This window comes from Eptesicus fuscus, chromosome 20, assembly GCF_027574615.1.
Source record: "Eptesicus fuscus isolate TK198812 chromosome 20, DD_ASM_mEF_20220401, whole genome shotgun sequence".
Classification (NCBI taxonomy): domain Eukaryota; kingdom Metazoa; phylum Chordata; class Mammalia; order Chiroptera; family Vespertilionidae; genus Eptesicus; species Eptesicus fuscus.
In genome coordinates, this window is record NC_072492.1 from 31,406,688 (window position 1) to 31,426,863 (window position 20,176).

Below are 20,176 nucleotides of genomic sequence, written 5' to 3' on the forward strand. Positions count from 1 at the left end.
ATCGTTGTACTGTTGATATTTGGCTCTGTTGACTAATGAGTTTGCCGACCACTGGTCTATGAAATCAATAAAAATATATTATTTTTTACAAGACACTTAATGCTCTATTTACATTAAATATATGTATATAATTTTTAATACACAATGGGAAATAGGAAAAAGACAATGAAACTAGTAGATATGTAAGCACATAATCTTAGGCATAAATTTCTGCCTAGCTTGCAAAATAATCTAGTCCATTTTAGTCTTTGTCTAGGAAGAGAAAAAAGAAACTAATGCAGACGGAACATGGCGGCGGGAAGGGAGTGAGCAGTCTGCGCGGCCCCGCACCCGCAGGAGGAAATAGAGGGAGCAGCTGAAACAAGAGGAATCCAGCCCGAATTGGCGAAGGAGAAGCAGCTGGTGAGACAGTTTGCAGCTGGGAAGGGCAGAGATCTCCTGGAAAAAGGAATATATCCTAAGAAACTGGAAACATCAATCAGAAAGGATATATGCACCCGTATGTTCACAGCAGCACAATTCACCATAGCTAAGATTTGGAAACAGCCTAAGTGCCCATCAGCAGATGAATGGATTAAAAAACTGTGGTACATCTACACAATGGAGTACTATGCTGCGGTAAAAAAGAAGGAGCTCTTACCATTTGCAACAATATGGATGGAGATGGAGAACATAATGCTTAGTGAAATAAGCCAGGCAGAGAAAGATAAATATCACATGATCTCACTTATTTGTGGAATATAAGGAACAACATAAACTGATGGAGGAAAAAACAGATCCAGAAACAGAGAAACATCAATCAGAATATCAAACCTTAGGGAAGAAATTGTGAGGTAACCAGAAACCCAAGAATGCACGAGAACACCTTTCCAGCCATGCTAGCAATCATCAGATGTAAGGTAATTTTACCCGGGACAAGAGGGTAAGTATTTTGGACTTATGCTCCTGACTCTTCATGGGTAAGACCACTCATATAGGCTGATCCCCTGACTAACGTAGTCACCAATAATACCAAACACCTTGGTTATCCAGGAGGTCCATGGGGGGTGGGGGGGGGGGGGTGGGGACAAGAAAGTATAAATACACAGGGGTCTCCACCCAGCTTTCCTTTTGTATGACACAAAATCAAAACAATGCCCCTTTGTGTGTAAAATTAAAGAGAGGTTTCTGGCTTGTGTGGACACCAAAGAAAGGGTGTCACTACTATCACTACTTGCCCGAGGTAGAAGTGCAGAAAATGTAACCAAGACCTTGTCTATACAAAAAGAAATAGCCAGTTTGAAAGGGTATTGCCATGGACTAGAACAAAGAATATCCTTACATGATATTATTCTACACTGTCATTAAAAATTTTCCCAGACTTGGATCACCCCCATTACATATAATAATTCCTCACATCCATGGGGGGGGGGGGGGGGGGGGAATCATCTGTTTGGTGCTTGGAGACAAACGTAACACATCTCTAGATATTTTAGAATTACAACAGCATATTATATAATTACCCCAAACAAACTTACAAACTAATTCTTTGAATGTCTGGCAGCAATTTAAAAAGGACATGAAAGGGTTTAATCCCTTCCACTATGTAGAGGGCCCCCTGGGAAGGCACCTGAGCATTCTAAATTGGCCCCTCTTGCCCTTTTAGCCAAGAGGGACCCGCTTCTCACAATCCAATTGTCCACAGCTGTTGCCTGAGCTTCTGTTCATGCCAAGGGTGAAACCTCATGATGGCTGGTACCATGGATGTGTCTCTCGCCCAGTGGGGTGAGCTGGGCCTCCTTGGAGAAGAAACCTGGGTTCCACAAGATATGTGATCAGTGCTGGGACCCTGCTAGCAGGCGAGGGGATCCCAAGACAGGTGCTGGGCGCGGAGGCCATGGGGGCATAGGCGACCAAGGAGACAGAACTAAACCTCACATCACCCTGCTTGGCCCCGGAGGATGGCTGGTTAGCCAGAGACGGGTAAGATTCCTCAGGGAAGGAACAACCTAAGACAGGCACAGTCGCACAGGGGCCATCAGGAGAGAACTTGGGGGTCAACAGAGGTGGGGCACAGACCTTCACCCCCCCAAGTTTGCAGGGGCCTGAACCCTCACCCCTGCTGAAGGAGATCTCCTGCCCCCATGGCTGCTCAGCTTCACATGCCCAGCTCAAATCGGGACCCAGGTAACAGAGACTTGGCCGACAGCAGATGCCCTCTCACCGCAACAAGACTTGATGGAGATGTCTTACACCCATGATCCGGGGAACTGGGGTCTATGATATCTAAATCCAGCCTAGCACCAGGAATGCTCAGGGCCTACTCAAGAAGGCAAATAATCCTCTCCACTAATAATTACAGGGTAAAACAAGATGGTTGTTAGAGTATTAAATTTGACAGTAAAATAATAGTAAAGTTTTCAGACTAATTTAAATTGGCCAATCAAAATAAGCAAATACTCTAGAAAAATCAATTGTACTGGACAAAAAAGCTGTTACTAAAGTGTTAACTAAAATTTTTATTGGTAGTTCATCTCATGGTAAAATTGCATAACATATAATGAACCTAAAGCAGTCACATTTTAGTGCAAAAAAGTAAAATTTAAAAGCTATCAAGATTACAGCATAAAATTTCCAAAAGCCTCCCAATATTTAAACCAAAAAAGGGGGGATAGTAGAAGAATATCATGTAAGGAAAAATATCCTGCAAATAAATTACATCTAGAAAATTTTTACTTTAGAAAATTAACTTTCATTTGTAATGCTAACAGCAAGTCACCCAGGTAAAACATACATGGTGTCAAAACAAGCCAAAGGAAAATCATTTGGGCAAAAAAATGAAAAAGGATCGCAAATCAAATTTATAGAAAATATTCCTTTATTAACTTTTGGTCGAGAATATGTTTGTATATTTTCAGAAAACAACTCCGAGACATGTGGATTACTGCAACAGAGAGGAATTGACAGTAGTGCTCCAGCCATGAAGTCAGAAGAGAAACAGTCGAGATGGAAGACGCTGACGATGCCTTGCCATACTAGCAGTCAGCAGATATGCGTCACTGCAGATTGCCCAGGACCAAACCAGAGAGGGTCAGACCTGCAATACCACCATTTGTCCACCATCCAGAACTGAAATATCATTGCTGTTATGAACACATTAACAACTGTTGGACATAGAAACCGGGACTCAAAAGAACTGTTGGCCCAGAAAGAAACTCACTACAGACTGATTCATTTGCCTCTCAGCATAACCATTATTGCTTGTCTCATTTTCAGTTCCTATAAGTGTATTCCTAGTATCACATGAGCTCACTCATCTAGGGGAAAAGATGAACATAGACTGAAGAACAAGAACAGCATCCATCAGACTGTCAGACCTCAGAGGGAAAGTAGGGGAGGGTGGGGACAAGGGAGATAGATCAACCAAAGGACTTGTGTGCTTGCATATGAGCCTAACCAATGATCACGGACAACAGGGGGAGGGGGGCTTGTGTGTGTGGGGGATTGGGAAGGGAACGGGGGGAGGGGGTTGATGACAAATATGTGATACCTTAATCAATAAAGTAATTTAAAAAAAAAAGAAACTAATGCAAATACTATTCATTTAAAATAGAATGTGGTCCCAAGCTTTTCCTTTTCTAGTAAAACAATTTATTTTACCATGATGATGGAATCTAATATGGTTCTCTGCAAATGACACTGAAACCTCTGGGTATACCAACAGCCAAAAATGTTTATATTATATTTCCACTGCAGGTAATAACCTGCCCCACCTGCCCCTTCCCCATCTCAATACATCCATTTAATCCAGTTACTCCTGCAAAAAATCTGGGAATCACCCATAATACCTCTTTACCTCTTTCCACTGCATCAAAATCAGTCACAGGTCCTAGTGACTCCACCTCTAATAACCAATTCTCTCACTTCCCTGCCAAAGACCAAGTCCACCATCAGAATCTCTTACCTGGGTTACCACAACAGCCTAGCTGGTCTTCCGAAGTCCATATCCATTCCTTTCTTCACACAGTAAGAGAGGGGTCTTTTAAAAATCCAATGATATGTAAACCCTGTCAATGGCTTCACATTAAAAATTTAAACCTGAGCCCTGTTCGAAAGTTTGCCAGTTCGATTCCCATCAGGGTATATACCTAGATTGTGGGTTCGATCCCCAGTCGGGGTGCATACGGGAGGCAACTGCTTGATGTCTGTCTCTCTTCCCTCCACCCCCGCTCCTCTCCCTTCCCCTTTCCTCTCTCTCTAAAAATCAATAAAGATATCCTTGGGTGAAGAATAAAAAGAAAAAAGTTAAATCTGAGATGACCTACAAAGCCACCCATATGACCTGGCTTCTAGCTCCCTCCCTGACCTTACTGGTATTTCTCACCACTCTCCTTACACTTTGCTCTGTTCTTTAAAGTATCAAGCACCTCCTATTCCCAAGTCCTTAGCAAGCATATGCTGTTTCTTCAATCTGTAACACACTACTCTTCTGCACCACCAATTCCTTCTCTTCATTCAAATCTGTTTACATGTCACTTCTTCAGGATACCATCCCCACCCATCTTAATTAGATGTCCCTATATGGACTCTCATAGTACTCTGAACTTCGTTTCTGTGGCACCCAGAAATTTATGGAATCACTTGTTTAAATAATTAATATCTTTCTACCCTATATTCCCCCACGAGAGCAGGGCAGGGATTGTATCTCTTATTCCCCACTATATATCCCTAGCACCTCAGCTCATAGTAAGCACCCAATATATCTGATAAATGAATTAATTCCAAAGCCTCCAATGTGTGTCTTTGAGGCCTCTGTACAAGTCCACTCCTCCCTCTTTTCATAGAGGATTACTTGGAAGTCTATTGTCTGATTTTTAACACTTGCTGGACCTTGTAAGGAATACAGAAACCTTCACTTTTTTTTAAAATATATTTTATTGATCTTTTACAAGAGAAAAAGGGATAGAAATAGAGAGTTAGAAACATCGATCAGCTGCCTCCTGCACACCCCCTATTGGGGATGTGCCCGCAACCAAGGTACATGCCCTTGACCGGAATCGAACCCGGGACCCTCCAGTCCGCAGGCCGACGCTCCATCCAACGAGCCAAACCGGTTTCGGCAACCTTCACTTTTTAAGACACTAGTAAAGAACCGGGACCCTTATGGGCTATTAGGGTTATTTAATAAACTGTACGCTTATAACACAAGATTAAAACTTCAATCATCTATGATGATCCCTCTTTCACTGCCCCATACATCTACTGTTAAGTCCTATTAAATCTGCTTCTGCGTCATCTCTGGAATTTTCTCTTTTCCTTTTTACACTAGATTTATCAACCTTATTACTAGGTCTCTAATATAGCCCCATTCTAGCCACCACAGCCCCAGGCCTTTTAGCCTCTGTACTGTTTATGCTGTGCCTTCTACCTATAAAACCTACCTCAGTAGGCTACAACCAAAAGAAAACTTTCTATTGAAATCCTAGCCACGCTTCAAGGCTCATTTCTACTATCCTCTCTTTCCAATACCATCAACCAGCTATAATATCTTCCTATTTCATTTGTATCACCCAGCATTCAACTTTATATCACTACTAGTGACCCGGTGCACGAATTAGTGCACATTGAAAGGAAATTAATTAGAAGGTGGCTGCGGGATGGGACTGGGTGAGACAGGCCAGACACACCCTGAAGCCAACCTCCTGTGGTCCCTACTCAGCGTCTGTGGAGTGAGCAGGGTCCCTCCGGCAAGTGGGGTCCCTTGGCCTGGCCTGTGGGGATCGAGCTGAAACCGGCTCTCTGACATCCCCCAAGGGGTCCTGGAGCATGAGAGGGCACTCTGCAAAGTTGCTGTCATACAGGGTGTGGACCACAAATGCAAGTGTGCAGTAAACCAGATTCGGGGCCAACAGTGCCCCATCAGCCACATAACCCACTGCTGAAGGTAGAATCACGCGGCCCGGCAAGGAATCGGGCTCCCTCCTCTCTGGTTTCGGGCTGCATCACCTGAGAACTGCTGCTGCCAAGTCACTGCAGCTCGGCAGCTCCCATGTTGAGGCTCTGCACCTTGGCAGTCAGTGAGCATCATAGTGACTGGTAAGATAGTCGGACACTTAGCATATTAGCCTTTTATATATATTGACTAGAGGCCCGATGCATGAAGATTCGTGCAAGAATGGGCCTTCCTTCCCCTGGCTGCTGGCAGCGCCTTCGCTCTGGGCGGAGCCACCTATCCGCCTTCCCACACTGCCCAGAGGCCCAGAGCAGCTGGGGTGGTGCGGAATGCCTGCGTCCCGCCCTGCCCCAGCCACTTGGCACCTATGTATGCAAATTAACACACCATCTTTGTTGTGTTAATTTGCATACTCACTGATTGGCTGGTGGGAGTTGCAAAGGTATGGTCAATTAGCATGTTACTCTTTTATTACATAGATGTGCAGGCACTAAGTATTCACCTTTGTCTTGCCATATCTCCACTCCACAACAAAACTTTAAACTTCTTGAGGACAGAGACTCAGTTTATTTACCTACTAGAGGCCTGGTGCACAAAATTCATGAACAGGAGGGGGGGTCCTCAGCCCGGCCTGAACCCTCTCCAATCCAGGAATCCCTCTCGCAATCTGGAACCACTGGCTCCTAACCACTCACATGCCTGCCTGCCTGATGGCCCTAACTGCTCTCCCCTCCTGGCCTGATCCCCCTAACTGCCTATCTGCTCTCCCTTCCTCTCCGCGCCCTTCGGACCCCCAGCACAAGTGTGCTGAGAGCTCTCCGCCGCAGCCCCGCCCCCATCCTGATCGGTTGTCACGTGACGGCGTCCTGGCCAATTTGCATATTCCTCTATTATTAGTATAAATGGCAGCACCTGTGTCTCACACATTTGTTCATTCAGCAAGTACTTATTACACGACTACTTAAACACTAATTATAAAAGAATCCTTAAACTCAACTTTAGAGAATAAAACACTGGTCACAAGGCAACAAAAAACATTTGTAACAATTAGATCTACAGCAAGTAGGTAACCCAAATTCCTGTTGCCTAACTTTCTTCCGAATCACAAAAGGAGCACCAAGAATAATTCTCATTATTGACATGTATATATATATTCTCAAGAAAAAAGGGGGACAGGGAAAAGGGAGTAAATACAAAAGTTCCTGTTTCTCCCACTGGATGTCATAGGCAGGCTAACAGAAAAACAAAGGGCTTTAAATTAAAGGTGTTCACAAAATGAAAGTTTACTCAGCTCTGAAGTAACTTGTATAAGAACACAATGGAATTAGTTTCACATATGTATCCCACACACAGAGAAATACAATAATCACTTTATGGACAGCAACAAAAAAACCTAAGGCATTAGAAGAATCAAAGCTCTGAGTCACAAGCCAAGAAAGCTGTTTTGTTTCAAGTTACACCAGTGACTTAGAGACTTTTGCCATCAATGTTATTTAAAGATATAGTAGCACAATTCAAAGTACTTTGAGCCCTAGAGATCATCTAGATCAGTTCTCTCTTTTTTATTAGAAAAGTGATTACATGGTTAGCCCTGGTCTTTAAAACACCCCCACTCTTGCCACCAAAGCCCCATGCCGTTTAGCCTCTGTCCTGTTTATTCTGTGCCTTCTACCTGTACTAACCGACCTCAGTAGGCCACAACCAAAAGAAAATTTTATATAAAAATCCTAGCCACCCTTAGATTTTAGGTCCTGGCTAATATTCCCCTCACTCCATCATTCCATGAAAAGATAAATCGGGAAATAAGCACAAGTCAAAATGACTTTGGCAACATCATCTGTGTATACTTAATAAATTCAAGTAGGAGCTACAACACAATGCATTCCAGAGTACCTAAAAAGCAAAATCTACAAACATACTAGTAATTCATTGTATCTGGAAGTTTTCTTCATTAACAACTCCAAAAGTGTAAAATTCCTCAAAAGTAAAGAATCACCACAATCAAGATAACCCAAACTTCAAATAACTTTAAGTGTCATTAAACTGAGCATCTAGTTTAATTTCTACCCAACCCTGATGTGGACTTCAGAAGGCTACCTGACAAATAAAAAATAGGTTAGAATAAATTAAAGAAGAAGAAATAAAACCAGGAAAATTAAAATAAGAACTAGGAGCCAAAACCGGTTTGGCTCAGTGGATAGAGCGTCGGCCTGCGGACTGAAAGGTCCCAGGTTCGATTCCGGTCAAGGGCATGTACCTTGGTTGCAGGCACATCCCCAGTAGGGGGTGTGCAGGAGGCAGCTGATCGATGTTTCTCTCTCATCGATGTTTCTAGCTTTCTATCCCTCTCCCTTCCTCTCTGTAAAAAATCAATGAAATATATATATTTTAAAAAAAATAAAATAAAAAAAAATAAGAACTAGGAGAACAAAATGAATCCAAGAATGCAGCTTTTAAAAAGTACAACAATAAGCTTGGCTCTAAAGTTCTAAAGCCAACAGGAAAATAGAAACCTTGTGAACAACACAAATCACAGCATCCAGGTAATAAAAACGGACTTAAAACCTTAGGGAAAAACATAATTACTCTTAGTTGCATGTCTTTCTCCCAGAGGTCCTTATAGAGAAGGCATTATACAATACTAGAGGCCCAGTGCATGAATGAATCATGCACATGTAGGGTCCCCTACACGCTTTCACTTTCGATCACGGGGGAGCTGGGTGCCTGTCCGCTGGTGCACCAGGCCTTTCAGAAGCCTCCGGCGTGGCGAAGGCTTCTGAAAGGCCTGGTGCCTGAGCGGACAGGCACCCAGCTCCCCCGCTTTTGATGATCCGCGGTGGGATGTGAGCTCGCTGAGGCCCCTTCTGTGCCGCAGCAAAGCCATGGCGCAGATGCTGAGCTCGAGCCGCCGCTGGCGATGCGAGCTCAGCATCCCGCCGGCCCAATTGGCCACCCCGACCACCCCGAGTCCCGCCCCCCCACGCCTCCTGGCCAATTGCGGGCATAGCGAAGGTACAGTCAATTTGCATATTTGTCTATTATTAGGTAGGATACTTAATATATAAAACACATTTCAATAGTCACAATGAAATGTTTTGTGGGATGAATTTTATGCTAAACACCAAGATAAGCCTATTGTAACAGTTCAGTAAGAAAAAAATGTTTTAGGGAAAAGAGGTCTACATTAATGTCCAGGTACCCAGAATACTGTTCTACCTGAAAAAAAATATTTTCTTAACAGCAAGTACTTACCATAGACGGATCAAGAAAATAAAAACCAAATTCAGGAATTCATAACAAAGTAACAGGACAAAACTCTTAGAAGGAAAAGAAAAAGAGAAATATAAAGATAAACTAAAGTTTAGATGAGATCGCACACACAAGCACACACTCAAGTTATTTTACATACATATGAGATAAGTAAGTGCTTTTGTTTCTACTTCTACAATTAAGAATTAAACATTAGCCCTGGCCGCGTTGCTCAGTTTGGTTGGAGCGTCGTCCCATACACCAAAAGGTTGCAAGTTTGATTCTCCATCAGGGCACATATCTAGATTGCAACTTCAATCCCCAGTCAAGACGTGTATGGGAAAAAAACAGTAGATGTCTATGTCTGTCTCTGTCTCTGTCTCTGTCTCTCCCTTCAAAATCAATAAACGTATCCTCAGGTGAGGCTTTAACAAAAAATTTTTTAAACATTAAGGTATTTATTACAACACAGCTTTCTTGTTAGTTCCTTGATTTTCAAACTAGTAGTGACATGTACCAAGACAACTACATAAGATTTCCCCAAAAGAGCTTAAAATAAAAAGGCATGACTGTTTTAAACTAAACATAAAATTAGTTAACCAAAAATATTAATCGGCCCCAGCCAGTTTGCTAAGTGGTTAGACTGAAGGGTCTTGGGTTCAATTCCTGGTCAAGGACATGCACCTTGGCTGCAGGTTCAATTCCCGGCCCCAGTGCGGTAGGCAACTAATTGAAGTGTCTCTCATCAATGTTTCTCTCTCCCCCTCCTCCCTACCTTACACTCTTTCAAAGAAAATCAATAAAAAAAAAATATCCTTGCCCTAATTGGTTTGGCTCAGTGGCTAGAGCAGGGGTCCTCAAACTTTTTAAACAGGGGGCCAGTTAACTGTCCCTCAGACCGTTGGAGGGCCAGACTACAGTTTAAAAAAAACTATGAACAAATTCCTATGCACACTGCACATATCTTATTTTGAGGTAAAAAAACAAAACGGCAAAAACACCCGCATGTGGCCCACGGGCTATAGTTTGAGGACGCCTGGGCTAGAGCGTCGGCCTTGGGACTGAAGGGTCCCAGGTTCGATTCCAGTCAAGGGCATGTACCTTGGTTGTGGGCACATCCCCAGTAGGGGGTGTGCAGGAAGCAGCTGATCAATGTTTCTCTCTCATCGATGTTTCTAATTCTATCCCTTTCCCTTCCTCTCTCTGTAAAAAAATCAATAAAATATATTAAAGTCCTCAGGTGAGGATTTTAAAATATATCTATATATATTAATCAAGAAAAAGGAAATAATTTTTCTGACACACCTTGTCTAGTAATACAGAATTTACTATGTGTAAAGTATAATCCTATATAATAAAAGGCCAATATGCAAATAGACCAAACGGCGGAACAACTGATCACTATGATATGCACTGACCATCAGGGGGCGCACCCTGGAACATGACAGGCATCAGCAGCATGAGGCAGAGTGCAAAACATGGCAGGCGTCAGCTGCGGTGGGATGGTGGAGCAGGTGAGTGGGGGCACCAGACCAAGGCGGGTGCCAATTGCTGTCATCAGGGCCTCTGATGGTTACTGAAAATTCTTTGCTCCCACATGCTGCAGTCCCACCCAGCACTCACACCTGCTGCTGGTGCCGGCCCTGATCGCTCAGCACTATCAGTAGGTGTGAGCGGCGGTTGCTGGTACCGATCACCCCTCAGGGCTTCTCCACCTCCCCCTGGCTCCTGAGGGGCAATCGGGGCAGCAGCCGCCACTCACACCTGCTGACGGCACCGGCCGCACTCGCACCCACTGCTGGCACCAGCCCCAATAGCGCCATCAGTCAGAGGGTGCGAGCGGGGCCGGCACTGTCAGCACATGGGAGTGGCAGTGGCAGGAGCGGGGCTGCCGGCAGACAGGGGACCGGTGGGGGGGGCGGTGGAGACAGCGGAGGGGGGCGTGGTGGGAGGGGCCAGGCAGGGGTGCAGAGGATGGGCCAAGACCTGCCCTGTGCCCACCGCAGCCCATAGTTCCTTTCAAGGTGCATGAATTCCTGCACTGGGCCCCTAGTACAATGATAAACAATTTGCCAAAAACTCAACATATAAAAATCAATTATTCTGCTACTGCTAGCATGTGTCTAGGACTTAGTTTTTCCTCTTGAGAGTTAGAAAAAACAAATGATTTCTTAGTGAAGGCTTGCAATTTTCACAGAACAATCCACTTATAATTTAAGCAGCATTATTTCAAAACAATTCATTTCAACAGTCTCCTGTACTAAATATTTTCATCATGGCTGAAAATATTTAGTACAGGAGCAACTTTATCTCTGGCAGAAGTACTTCAGTGAAGGAGTGAAATATTAGACAGACTACCAGAAAGTGAAAACAAGTTGAAACTCACCAGTTTTATTTATTGTACGACTCAAGAATTCTAAATGTGGTTATGGGATTTGGAAGAGACTACTAAATTACTAAGATCCAAAGACTTTCCCCTTTTTTTCTTTTTTAAGCAATACCTCCACTCTCATTGTCTGGCCAATTACTGAAAAATCTTTAAAACACTCAGAAGGTCAACAAACACCTGCCTACCACCCTGACTGGGTAGCTCAGTTGGTTAGAGCGTCCTCCCAATACACCAAAGTTGCAGGTTCGATTCCTGGTCAGGGCACATACAAGAATTAACCAATGAATGCATAAATAAGTGGAACAAGAAATCAATCTCTCTCTCTCTCTCTCTCTCTCTCTCTCTCTCTCTCTCTCTCTCCCTCCCTCCGTGTGTGTGTGTGTGTGTGTGTGTGTGTGTGTGTGTGTGTGTGATTAAAAGGTAAATAAGCCGAAACCAGTTTGGCTCAGTGGATAGAGCGTCGGCCTGCGGACTGAAAGGTCCCAGGTTCGATTCCGGTCAAGGGCATGTACCTTGGTTGCGGGCACATCCCCAGTAGGGGGTGTGCAAGAGGCAGCTGATCGATGTTTCTCTATCATCGATGTTTCTAACTCTCTATCCCTCTCTCTTCCTCTCTGTAAAAAATCAATAAAATATATTTTAAAAAAATAAATAAATAAATAAATAAATAAATAAATAAATAAATGGTAAATAAAACACCTGGCTAGATACTTGCATTATGAGTCAATCTCATGACCTTGCTCAACAAGGTCTTTGAAGTAGTGGTGCTTTATTGGTGCCTTTACTTTGAATCAATTACATAAAAATGTGCAAAAGTATATTTATTCACAGTACCTTTAGTTCTCCCTATTTTTCTTACTTAAATTGTAAGTGGGTTCAACTGATCCCTAAAATATCTGTGAACTGTCCTTGTACTTCACACTCTTCCAAATGAACAAACCATTATATGAGAAGGCCCAGAACTAAGTAGTGAGTGAATAGACTAAGGTCTTTTTAAATCACTAGATTATCCCATGGAATAAAATAAGTTCTCTCATAGTTACTTTTATTTCACTGGATTAGAAGTTACCCACATTACCAAAACTTAAAAGCTTTTCCAATACAAGGTATACTGAAAACTAAGCTTCTAGATTATTTTCTCAAATACACAAAACAAGCACATGAAACGTAGCATGCTTCAACTACAGTATTTGTTATATGAAATTACTATAAAACACAAAAAATTCAATATTAACTAAGAATTCTTAACATATTTTTTATTGATTTCAGAGAAAGGAAGGAAGGAGAGAGAGATTGAAACATCAATGATGAGAGAGAATCATTGATTGGCTGCCTCCTGCACCCCTGCTACTGGGGATTGAGCCTGCAACCCAGGCATGTGCCCTTGACCGGAATCGAACCGGGGACCCATCAGTCCGCAGGCCGACACTCTATCCATTGAGCCAAACCAGATAGGGCTAACATTAACTAAGATTTTTTCTGTAGCATTGGTTTATGCAGCAAACTCAGTAGGGATAATGCCACAAATATTCACAATAAGAAAAAAGGAAATTTACTTAAACTTAAAATACAGCTGTCTCAATTGTCTCCAGTGAAAATCTTAGTTACCTTTTTACTACAAGCAAGAAAAAAACAATTATTCCAACATAGCCACCTATTTGAGCCTTCTCTAGTAATCCAACCTTTACAAAATCCCAACCCAAAGTAGAAATGAGAGAGGATTTGCTAGTCAACTATCCTGCCCTTCTTTTCCAAATTATGTTTCCCTTTTCCACAAATTTAACACTTATAAGTAGACTAGAGGCCCAGTGCATAAAAATTAATGCACTGGAGGGGGAGGGGTTTTGCCCCCTCTCACAGTCCAGGAGCCCTCAGGGGAAGGAGGCGACCCGGCGATCAGGGGTAGGAGATGGCCCATCACACCTCTGCTGCTGCCACTACCGGCAGCACAAGCCTCGGCTGGCCCTGGTTACCTGAGCCTCGGGCCAGCCCTGGGCGGCTGGGGGGCTGAGTGACTCCGGAGGCAGGTGCACGCAGCGGCCAGGCCTGCCCCCAGGCTTGCCATGCGCCTGCCACCATCTTTGAGTGTGTGACAGTCAATTAGCATATTTCCTCTTTATTGGCAGTGAGCGCCACCATCTTCAAGGGCAGGACAGTCAATTAGCATATCCCCTCCTTATTGGCTATGGGCGCCGCTTTATTTGTGATGGCATGAGGGTCAATTAGCATTTCCCCTCTTTATTAGATAGGATAAAATACTGATTGCCCTGGCCAGGTGGCTCAGTCAGTTGGAGTGTTGTCCTGTACACCAAAAGGTTGCAGGTGCGATTCGTGGTCAGCACACATAACAAGGTTGTGGGCTCAATCACTGGTTGGGGTGCATATGGGAAGCAACTAATCTATGTTTCTCTCTCACATGAATGTTTCTCTCTCTCTCTCTCTCAAATCAATAAAAACATATCCTTGATTGAGAATTTTTTTTAAAAAGTAGACTGATTTATCTTTAAGGAGATATATTTATACACTGTACTTCCTTTTTTATCCATAAGGAGCCAAATGCAGAATTAGGAGGGAAGAATATGAGCTCCACCACACCAACTGAGTGCCACCCAAAGCTTATGCAGAATTTTCCTCAAACAGATTTGGAAACACCAGTAAGAATTTATCCCAAATAAGCCAATACATTTAACTTAGCTGAGAGAAAATAAAATCCAAATCTGATAAAAGTGGGCTATTTTAGGTAGAGAATCAAGTTGTGAAAAAGTGGATTATGCTTAGATGTAACCTATAAAATACTCAGCATTTTCTGATTATTAGTCCTTTTTAAAAGGAGAGGAAACCTCAAGTGTTAAAAGTGAAGACTGGGTACATTCTCAGCTGAAAGCTCAATTAAACCAACTATAAACTCCAGCAAAGTGAACTAGGTCAACTGAATTTCTGTCCCCATCTACTAAAAGCAACAAATTCTGAAGTCAAGTCATAGAAACTTATAAAAATATCTTATGTCCAGTTTAAAAAAAAAAAGCTATTCACTCACAGTATGGGTATAGTTTTACAAATAGACATCTATTTTTAATAAATTAGTTTTTAAGAAGAAATTAGCTTTTCGCCTTACAGCAACACAACACTATACTAGAAATATCTTCCATTTCACTAACAAGTGTATGCACTCACCTACCAAAAATTAGGAAAAAGACAAATGGAACCGAGGTACTTATAAACAAAGAAGCCCATACTCCCCATAATGGGAATTCCAAGTCTTTCTCCTGTATTCCCTCTCAAGAATGTCATTATGCATGGGTTCTACTCACAGAGGTATGTGGCGCTGCCCAGGATCAGCTCTGGTCAGTTCTTCCTCTTCAATATCAGACTCTCCTCCTGAACTACTGTCAGTGACATCTGAATCAAATGCTTGTTCACTGCACCTCAAGCTGGCTATACCACTAGCTGTAAATCTCTCCAATTCTTCTGAAATGGAATCACTTTTCAGGAAGTTGCTAAGTCCTTCTGAAGTGGTGGTCTCACTGGCAGCTTTTCTCAATGCAGCTTCAGCCTTTCGAGTCAGCATCAACTGGCTTCGGGGCCTCAAGGATTCCAAGTTTGGCAGTTTGCTCAAAGTTTTTTCTAAAAATCCACCCAGCTGATGCTGAATGTGCCTCTCCACCTGCTTGGCTTGCACAACCTGTAAGCGCTTCTGTAATCTGCGGGCACGGTTTTCAATATCAGCCTGCCGCCGTAGTAAAGCTGTTATCCTTGTGTCAGAATCTAAAGCACTAAAAAGAATGGAAGACAGGGGAGACTTTTTACCCTCTAACTTGACGCCCCCCAAATTAGAACTGGAGTCTGTGCCAGGTGATAACCTACTGCTTCCTTGAAGTGCTGGCTGTTCCATGGAATTTACAGAAGATTTGTTTGCAGTGCTATTATTGCTAAATATAGTTGTGTGTTCTACATCAAGGCTTCTATGTGGAAGAGTGCAATTGGTCATACCCCCCTTCAAGTCCCCTGATTCAGATGCCACCATTTCACCCCCCTGAGAAGATGAAGTAAGAGTTCGTTTTCCCCCATTGAGGGAACTGGAATTGTCATGATCAGAATGTGTTGAACTTTTAGTCAATTTCTTAGCCAACCCATTTACAGGTGCTTGTGGCAGAGCTGTCTGACCACTGGTATTCATGGTTCTAAGATTTTCTAAGGAAAACTCCAAAACTGGCTGTCTCCCCAACAGCTCAGCTCGGAGTTCATAGGACTGAGATAAGAAAGGGTGAGATTTAAGGACTGTCTGCTTGCTGAAGACACCTTGCAATTTCAACGATTCCTTCGAGGAAACAGGTGTTACATCGGAGCAGAGATAAGACGCCACCAATGGTTGCAGCTTTCCCAAATCTTCCTTAGGATTATTTCGGAAGTCTAGACTGGGATCCTCTGCAGCAATGGCTTTTCTTTTGGTTCCGTTGGCAGCAATAAGGATGTTGGCGTTGCCGTTGTTTTCGGCACTGCCAGGGGACAAAGTGGAGGATGGGGGAGCCAGTTTGAACCGGATATGGTGTGCTTCAGCTGCTGCGTCAGTGAGAGCGGGCGCCATCGCAGCCATTCAGCACAGAGAGACAGGAAGTCCAGCCTCTCCCGGTGCCGAGGCCAGCTCCACGGCCCCTTTCTGCCTCCCCAGAGAACAGACTAGAAAAAAAAGAACAAAAGGAAGTTAGAAATACAAGCATATTAGACAACAACAACATTTTTAATACAAATACTCCTTGAGGCTATAATCCAAACTCTGCCTCCAGTCATTCACTCTGGAGACCTGAATATCCTTCATCAGGGAAAAGGGGGGGAGGGGGGAGCAGAGAGAGAGCACATACACACACTCTTCTGTACAAGAGAAAGAATTCCACCTTTTTTTGTCACTTGTTACCACAGATTGAAAGTAGCTAAAACGGAAGTTACACAGTGAGAGAATCACAGATTATTAAAGTCAAATCACCTGCATTTAAGAGAAAAATCTCTTTAAATTTCTTAAAATTAGTGGATTTAAAGCAAATGAAGCAAACTAAACACCTAGCAATTAATTAAACAGAAAAGAATTAGTAAGGAACTCCCCATCCCTATCAAAAAGTTTGTATGCCAAATGTCATAGATCTGTGTATTTTTCTGGCCAAACAATCCAGTGTTCAGCAGCTTCTCACTTCTCGGCAAGACAGCTCATACTACAAGCTTAAATGTATCACACTTGTCAACTTTCTTTCACTGTCCTCAGTACAACCCACCTCTCAAATTAATTGCCCAAGTTGTCTCTTCCCTTCACTCCAAAACTTCCTAAAAGAATAATATAAATAGCTGCCTCTGCACTCTAATCTGGCTCCTACCGCTCTGGCAAAAGTTACCAGTAATCTCATTATCAAATCTCAATGGTCAAGTCTCAATCCCCAATCTATTTGACTTCTCTAAAACATTGGGTAGTGCTGACCAATCATTCTTGAAATTCTCCTTTCCTGATGTCCTTGATACCAAGGTTCCTTCTTCTGTCCTCTTCTCTCTGAACCCACTTCCTTATCAACAACAACTAGTATGTATTAGTACAGTGAGGCCTCTAGTATGTATAATGAGGCCTCCTAATACTCAGAAAAACTTGCTGAGCTGCACTAGTCAACATTCCCACCTCTATGTTTCTTAAGCTCCCTGGAACTCAAAATTCACTTTCTTCTTTCAATACTTACTCTTCAACCAGATTTATTATCTCTGGTAATGGTATTCTTTCATTTAGTAACCTAAGCTAAAAGCCTCAGTCATTTACCTCTATTTGGTTTGAGAGCAAAAGAAAATCTATGTAAAGAACTAAGCCAAATGTTCTTGTAAGTGTGGTTTACAGAATTCTTGGGAGCTCAAAGACCATTTCAGGGGTCCACGACAGATATTTTCATAGTAATACTAAAAAATTATTTGCCTTTTTTAATTTTTGTGTGTGTTGATATTTGCAATGAGGGTACAAAAACAAGGCTGAGCACCTGTGTACCGGAAAGGTCGCAGGTTCAATTCCCGGTCAGGGCACATACAGGAGGCAACCGATTCATGTCTCTCTCTCACATCAATGTCTCTCTATCCGTCTCTCTCTCTCTATCTCTAACATCAATAAACATGTCCTTAGGTTAGGATTTTTTTAAAAAGCTAGTTCCATTTATCAATGTCCTTGATGAAATTATGAAAATTATACATTTATTAAATCTCTACTCTTTACTTTTTTAAATATTCTTTGTGATGAAAGGGAAAGTACGCATAAATTACTTCTGAAGCTTTAATAAGTCTGAGAGCCTGGTCCGTGTGCTCAGTGTTTAGAGCCTTGGCACACCCACTGAAGGGTCTCGGGTTGGATTCCCAATCAAGGGTACACACCTGGGTTGCAGGTTCGACCCCCAGCCCCAGTCGGGGCGTGTGCAGTAGGCATCCAATCAATGTGTCTCTCTCACATCAATGTTTCTCTCTCTCTCTCTCTAAAAAAAATAAAATCAATGGAAAATATATCCTCAGATAAGAATTAACAACAACAAAAAGTAGTAGTCTGAGAAAAAGCACCTGTACAACTGCATTGCAAGGTGAACTAGAAGCTTTTCTCATCTAACACTATTTTTAGTTGGCAGAACTACTTATGTAGTTAGCAGACATTTTCCCAAAAATGAACAAAGTGAACCTGTCACTTCAAGAAAAACCACTGGCAATGTTTATTGCCAATTATAAAATCTGAGTTTTCAAGCAAAAATAAGTATTTGAAAACTTGTATCCACCATCATGAACTTAGACATATTCTCATTATTTTAAAAAGTCATTTCTAATTAAATATACTACTGCTGATATCAATAAATGTGAATTTTTTATACCATATAATGAAATGTGTAAACATTTGGAAGATCTGGGAAACTCAGTAAATGACCAAGTGACCTATGCATGTTAGAAACTCACACACAGGTAAAAGTAAGCTCAAGACAGACCAATAGATTTTATTCTAATAGCGATTTTTCAACCCTCTTCATCTCATGGCACACTAATTAGTACTAAAACCCTGCAGCACACCAAAAAATATATTTTTTTGCTGATCTGACAAAAAAAAAATAGGTGTAATTTTGATTCATTCACACTGGACGGCTATTGTTGTTGGCTGTTATTTTTTTATTAGAGTATCTAAGGGAAAAGAGGTCAGTACCCCTGACTAAATAGTCAGGTATTGCATGTTTTAAAATTTCTTGTGGCACACTAGTATGTTGCAGCTCAGCAGTTGAAAATCAGTGACCTAACAGAGTACAAAAGGTTCATTGATATGGTTTTAGAATCCATACTGCAACTAAACTTGATGAAACTACGACTTGTCAAATTTGGGTGCAATGTCAAAGAAGATCAACACTTATCTACAAAGACTATTAAATACTCCTCTTTTTCCAACTATCTAGCTGTGTGAAGCCAGATTTTCTTTATATTCTACAACCAAAACATACCACAATAGAATGAATGCAAAAACAGATATGAGAACCCAGGTGTTTTCTATTAAGCCAGACATTAGAAAGATTTGCAAAAATGTAAAACAATGCCATTCACTTAAAAGTTCTTTGTGGTTGTCTCAACATGTTTTAAGAGTGAAAAGGGGTCTTGAGAGCAAAAAACTAGTGAACCACTGAACTAAAGCAACCTCTTCCCTCCTTAAAAAACAAACAAAAAACCAAGAGGACAACTTCCAATTTGGTCAAACTTTTTTATCTTTATACTAGTAGCCCATTTGCAGGAAGAATCCTGCACGCGGGCGCCGCTGCCGCCCGTCCAGCTCCGCCCCGCCCCGCCGCGCTCCGCCCCGCCTGGGCTTTCCCTCTGGCAGCCACCTTGCTTTCAGCTTTTCCTCCCTCTTACTTCTAAGTTGTCTTCAGTCTTCACTCCTCCCTCCCTCAGTGTATGCAAATTAACCACCATCTTTGTTGGGTAATTTGCATACTCGCCCTGATTGGCTGGTGGGCGTGGCTTGGGCATAGCGAAGGTGCAGTCAATTTGCATATTATAGGATGGTAGTCCCTATAGGACTACACAAGGTGCTTTTTTTTCACACTATGACCATTCAAATCATTAACATATTTAAGTAAATGACCAAGATAGCATCCATACAAATGCCAATATACTTACAGTTCAAATTTATCTATTGCTCTACATAGCTGCCAAAAGTTTCTCATTCTAATATTATATTTTAATGAACTTCCTATGAAATAAGTAGATCTTCTGGAGCTTATGAGTTTTATCCTTACTGACTTTCTGGTATATGGCTTTCTATGTAACACAAACTGTTGTATTCCACATTTTCTATTTCTGATCTTAACATAAATGTTAACTCCTAATCCTATCTAATAATAGACAAATATGCAAATTGACCATACCTCCGACACGCCCACAAGCCACACCCACCATCCAATCAGAGCAAGTATGCAAATTAATCCAAACCAAGATGGCTACAGCCACAGAGAGCAAGGTTTCCTAGGTAACAGAGGAAGCCAGGCTTTCCGCCTGCCCTTGCCAGGCCTAAGCCTCCACTCAAGCTACAAAGTTTCAATTATAGAAGGTAAACAAATTCAAACAGAATG

At 42.2% G+C, this 20,176-nt stretch overlaps 1 protein-coding gene across 2 annotated transcripts in view; it reads right to left on the reverse strand.

Annotated features, from left to right (window-relative positions):
• KANSL1 (KAT8 regulatory NSL complex subunit 1) overlaps positions 1-20,176 on the reverse strand; it is a 151,495-nt gene that overhangs the window by 115,265 nt on the left and 16,054 nt on the right. For both annotated transcript variants that reach the window (XM_028157468.2, XM_028157465.2), the window contains exon 2: positions 14,882-16,247. In XM_028157468.2, coding sequence (XP_028013269.2) covers positions 14,882-16,164 — 1,283 coding nt within the window. In that variant the 5' untranslated portion in view covers positions 16,165-16,247. The remainder of the gene's footprint in view (positions 1-14,881; positions 16,248-20,176) is intronic.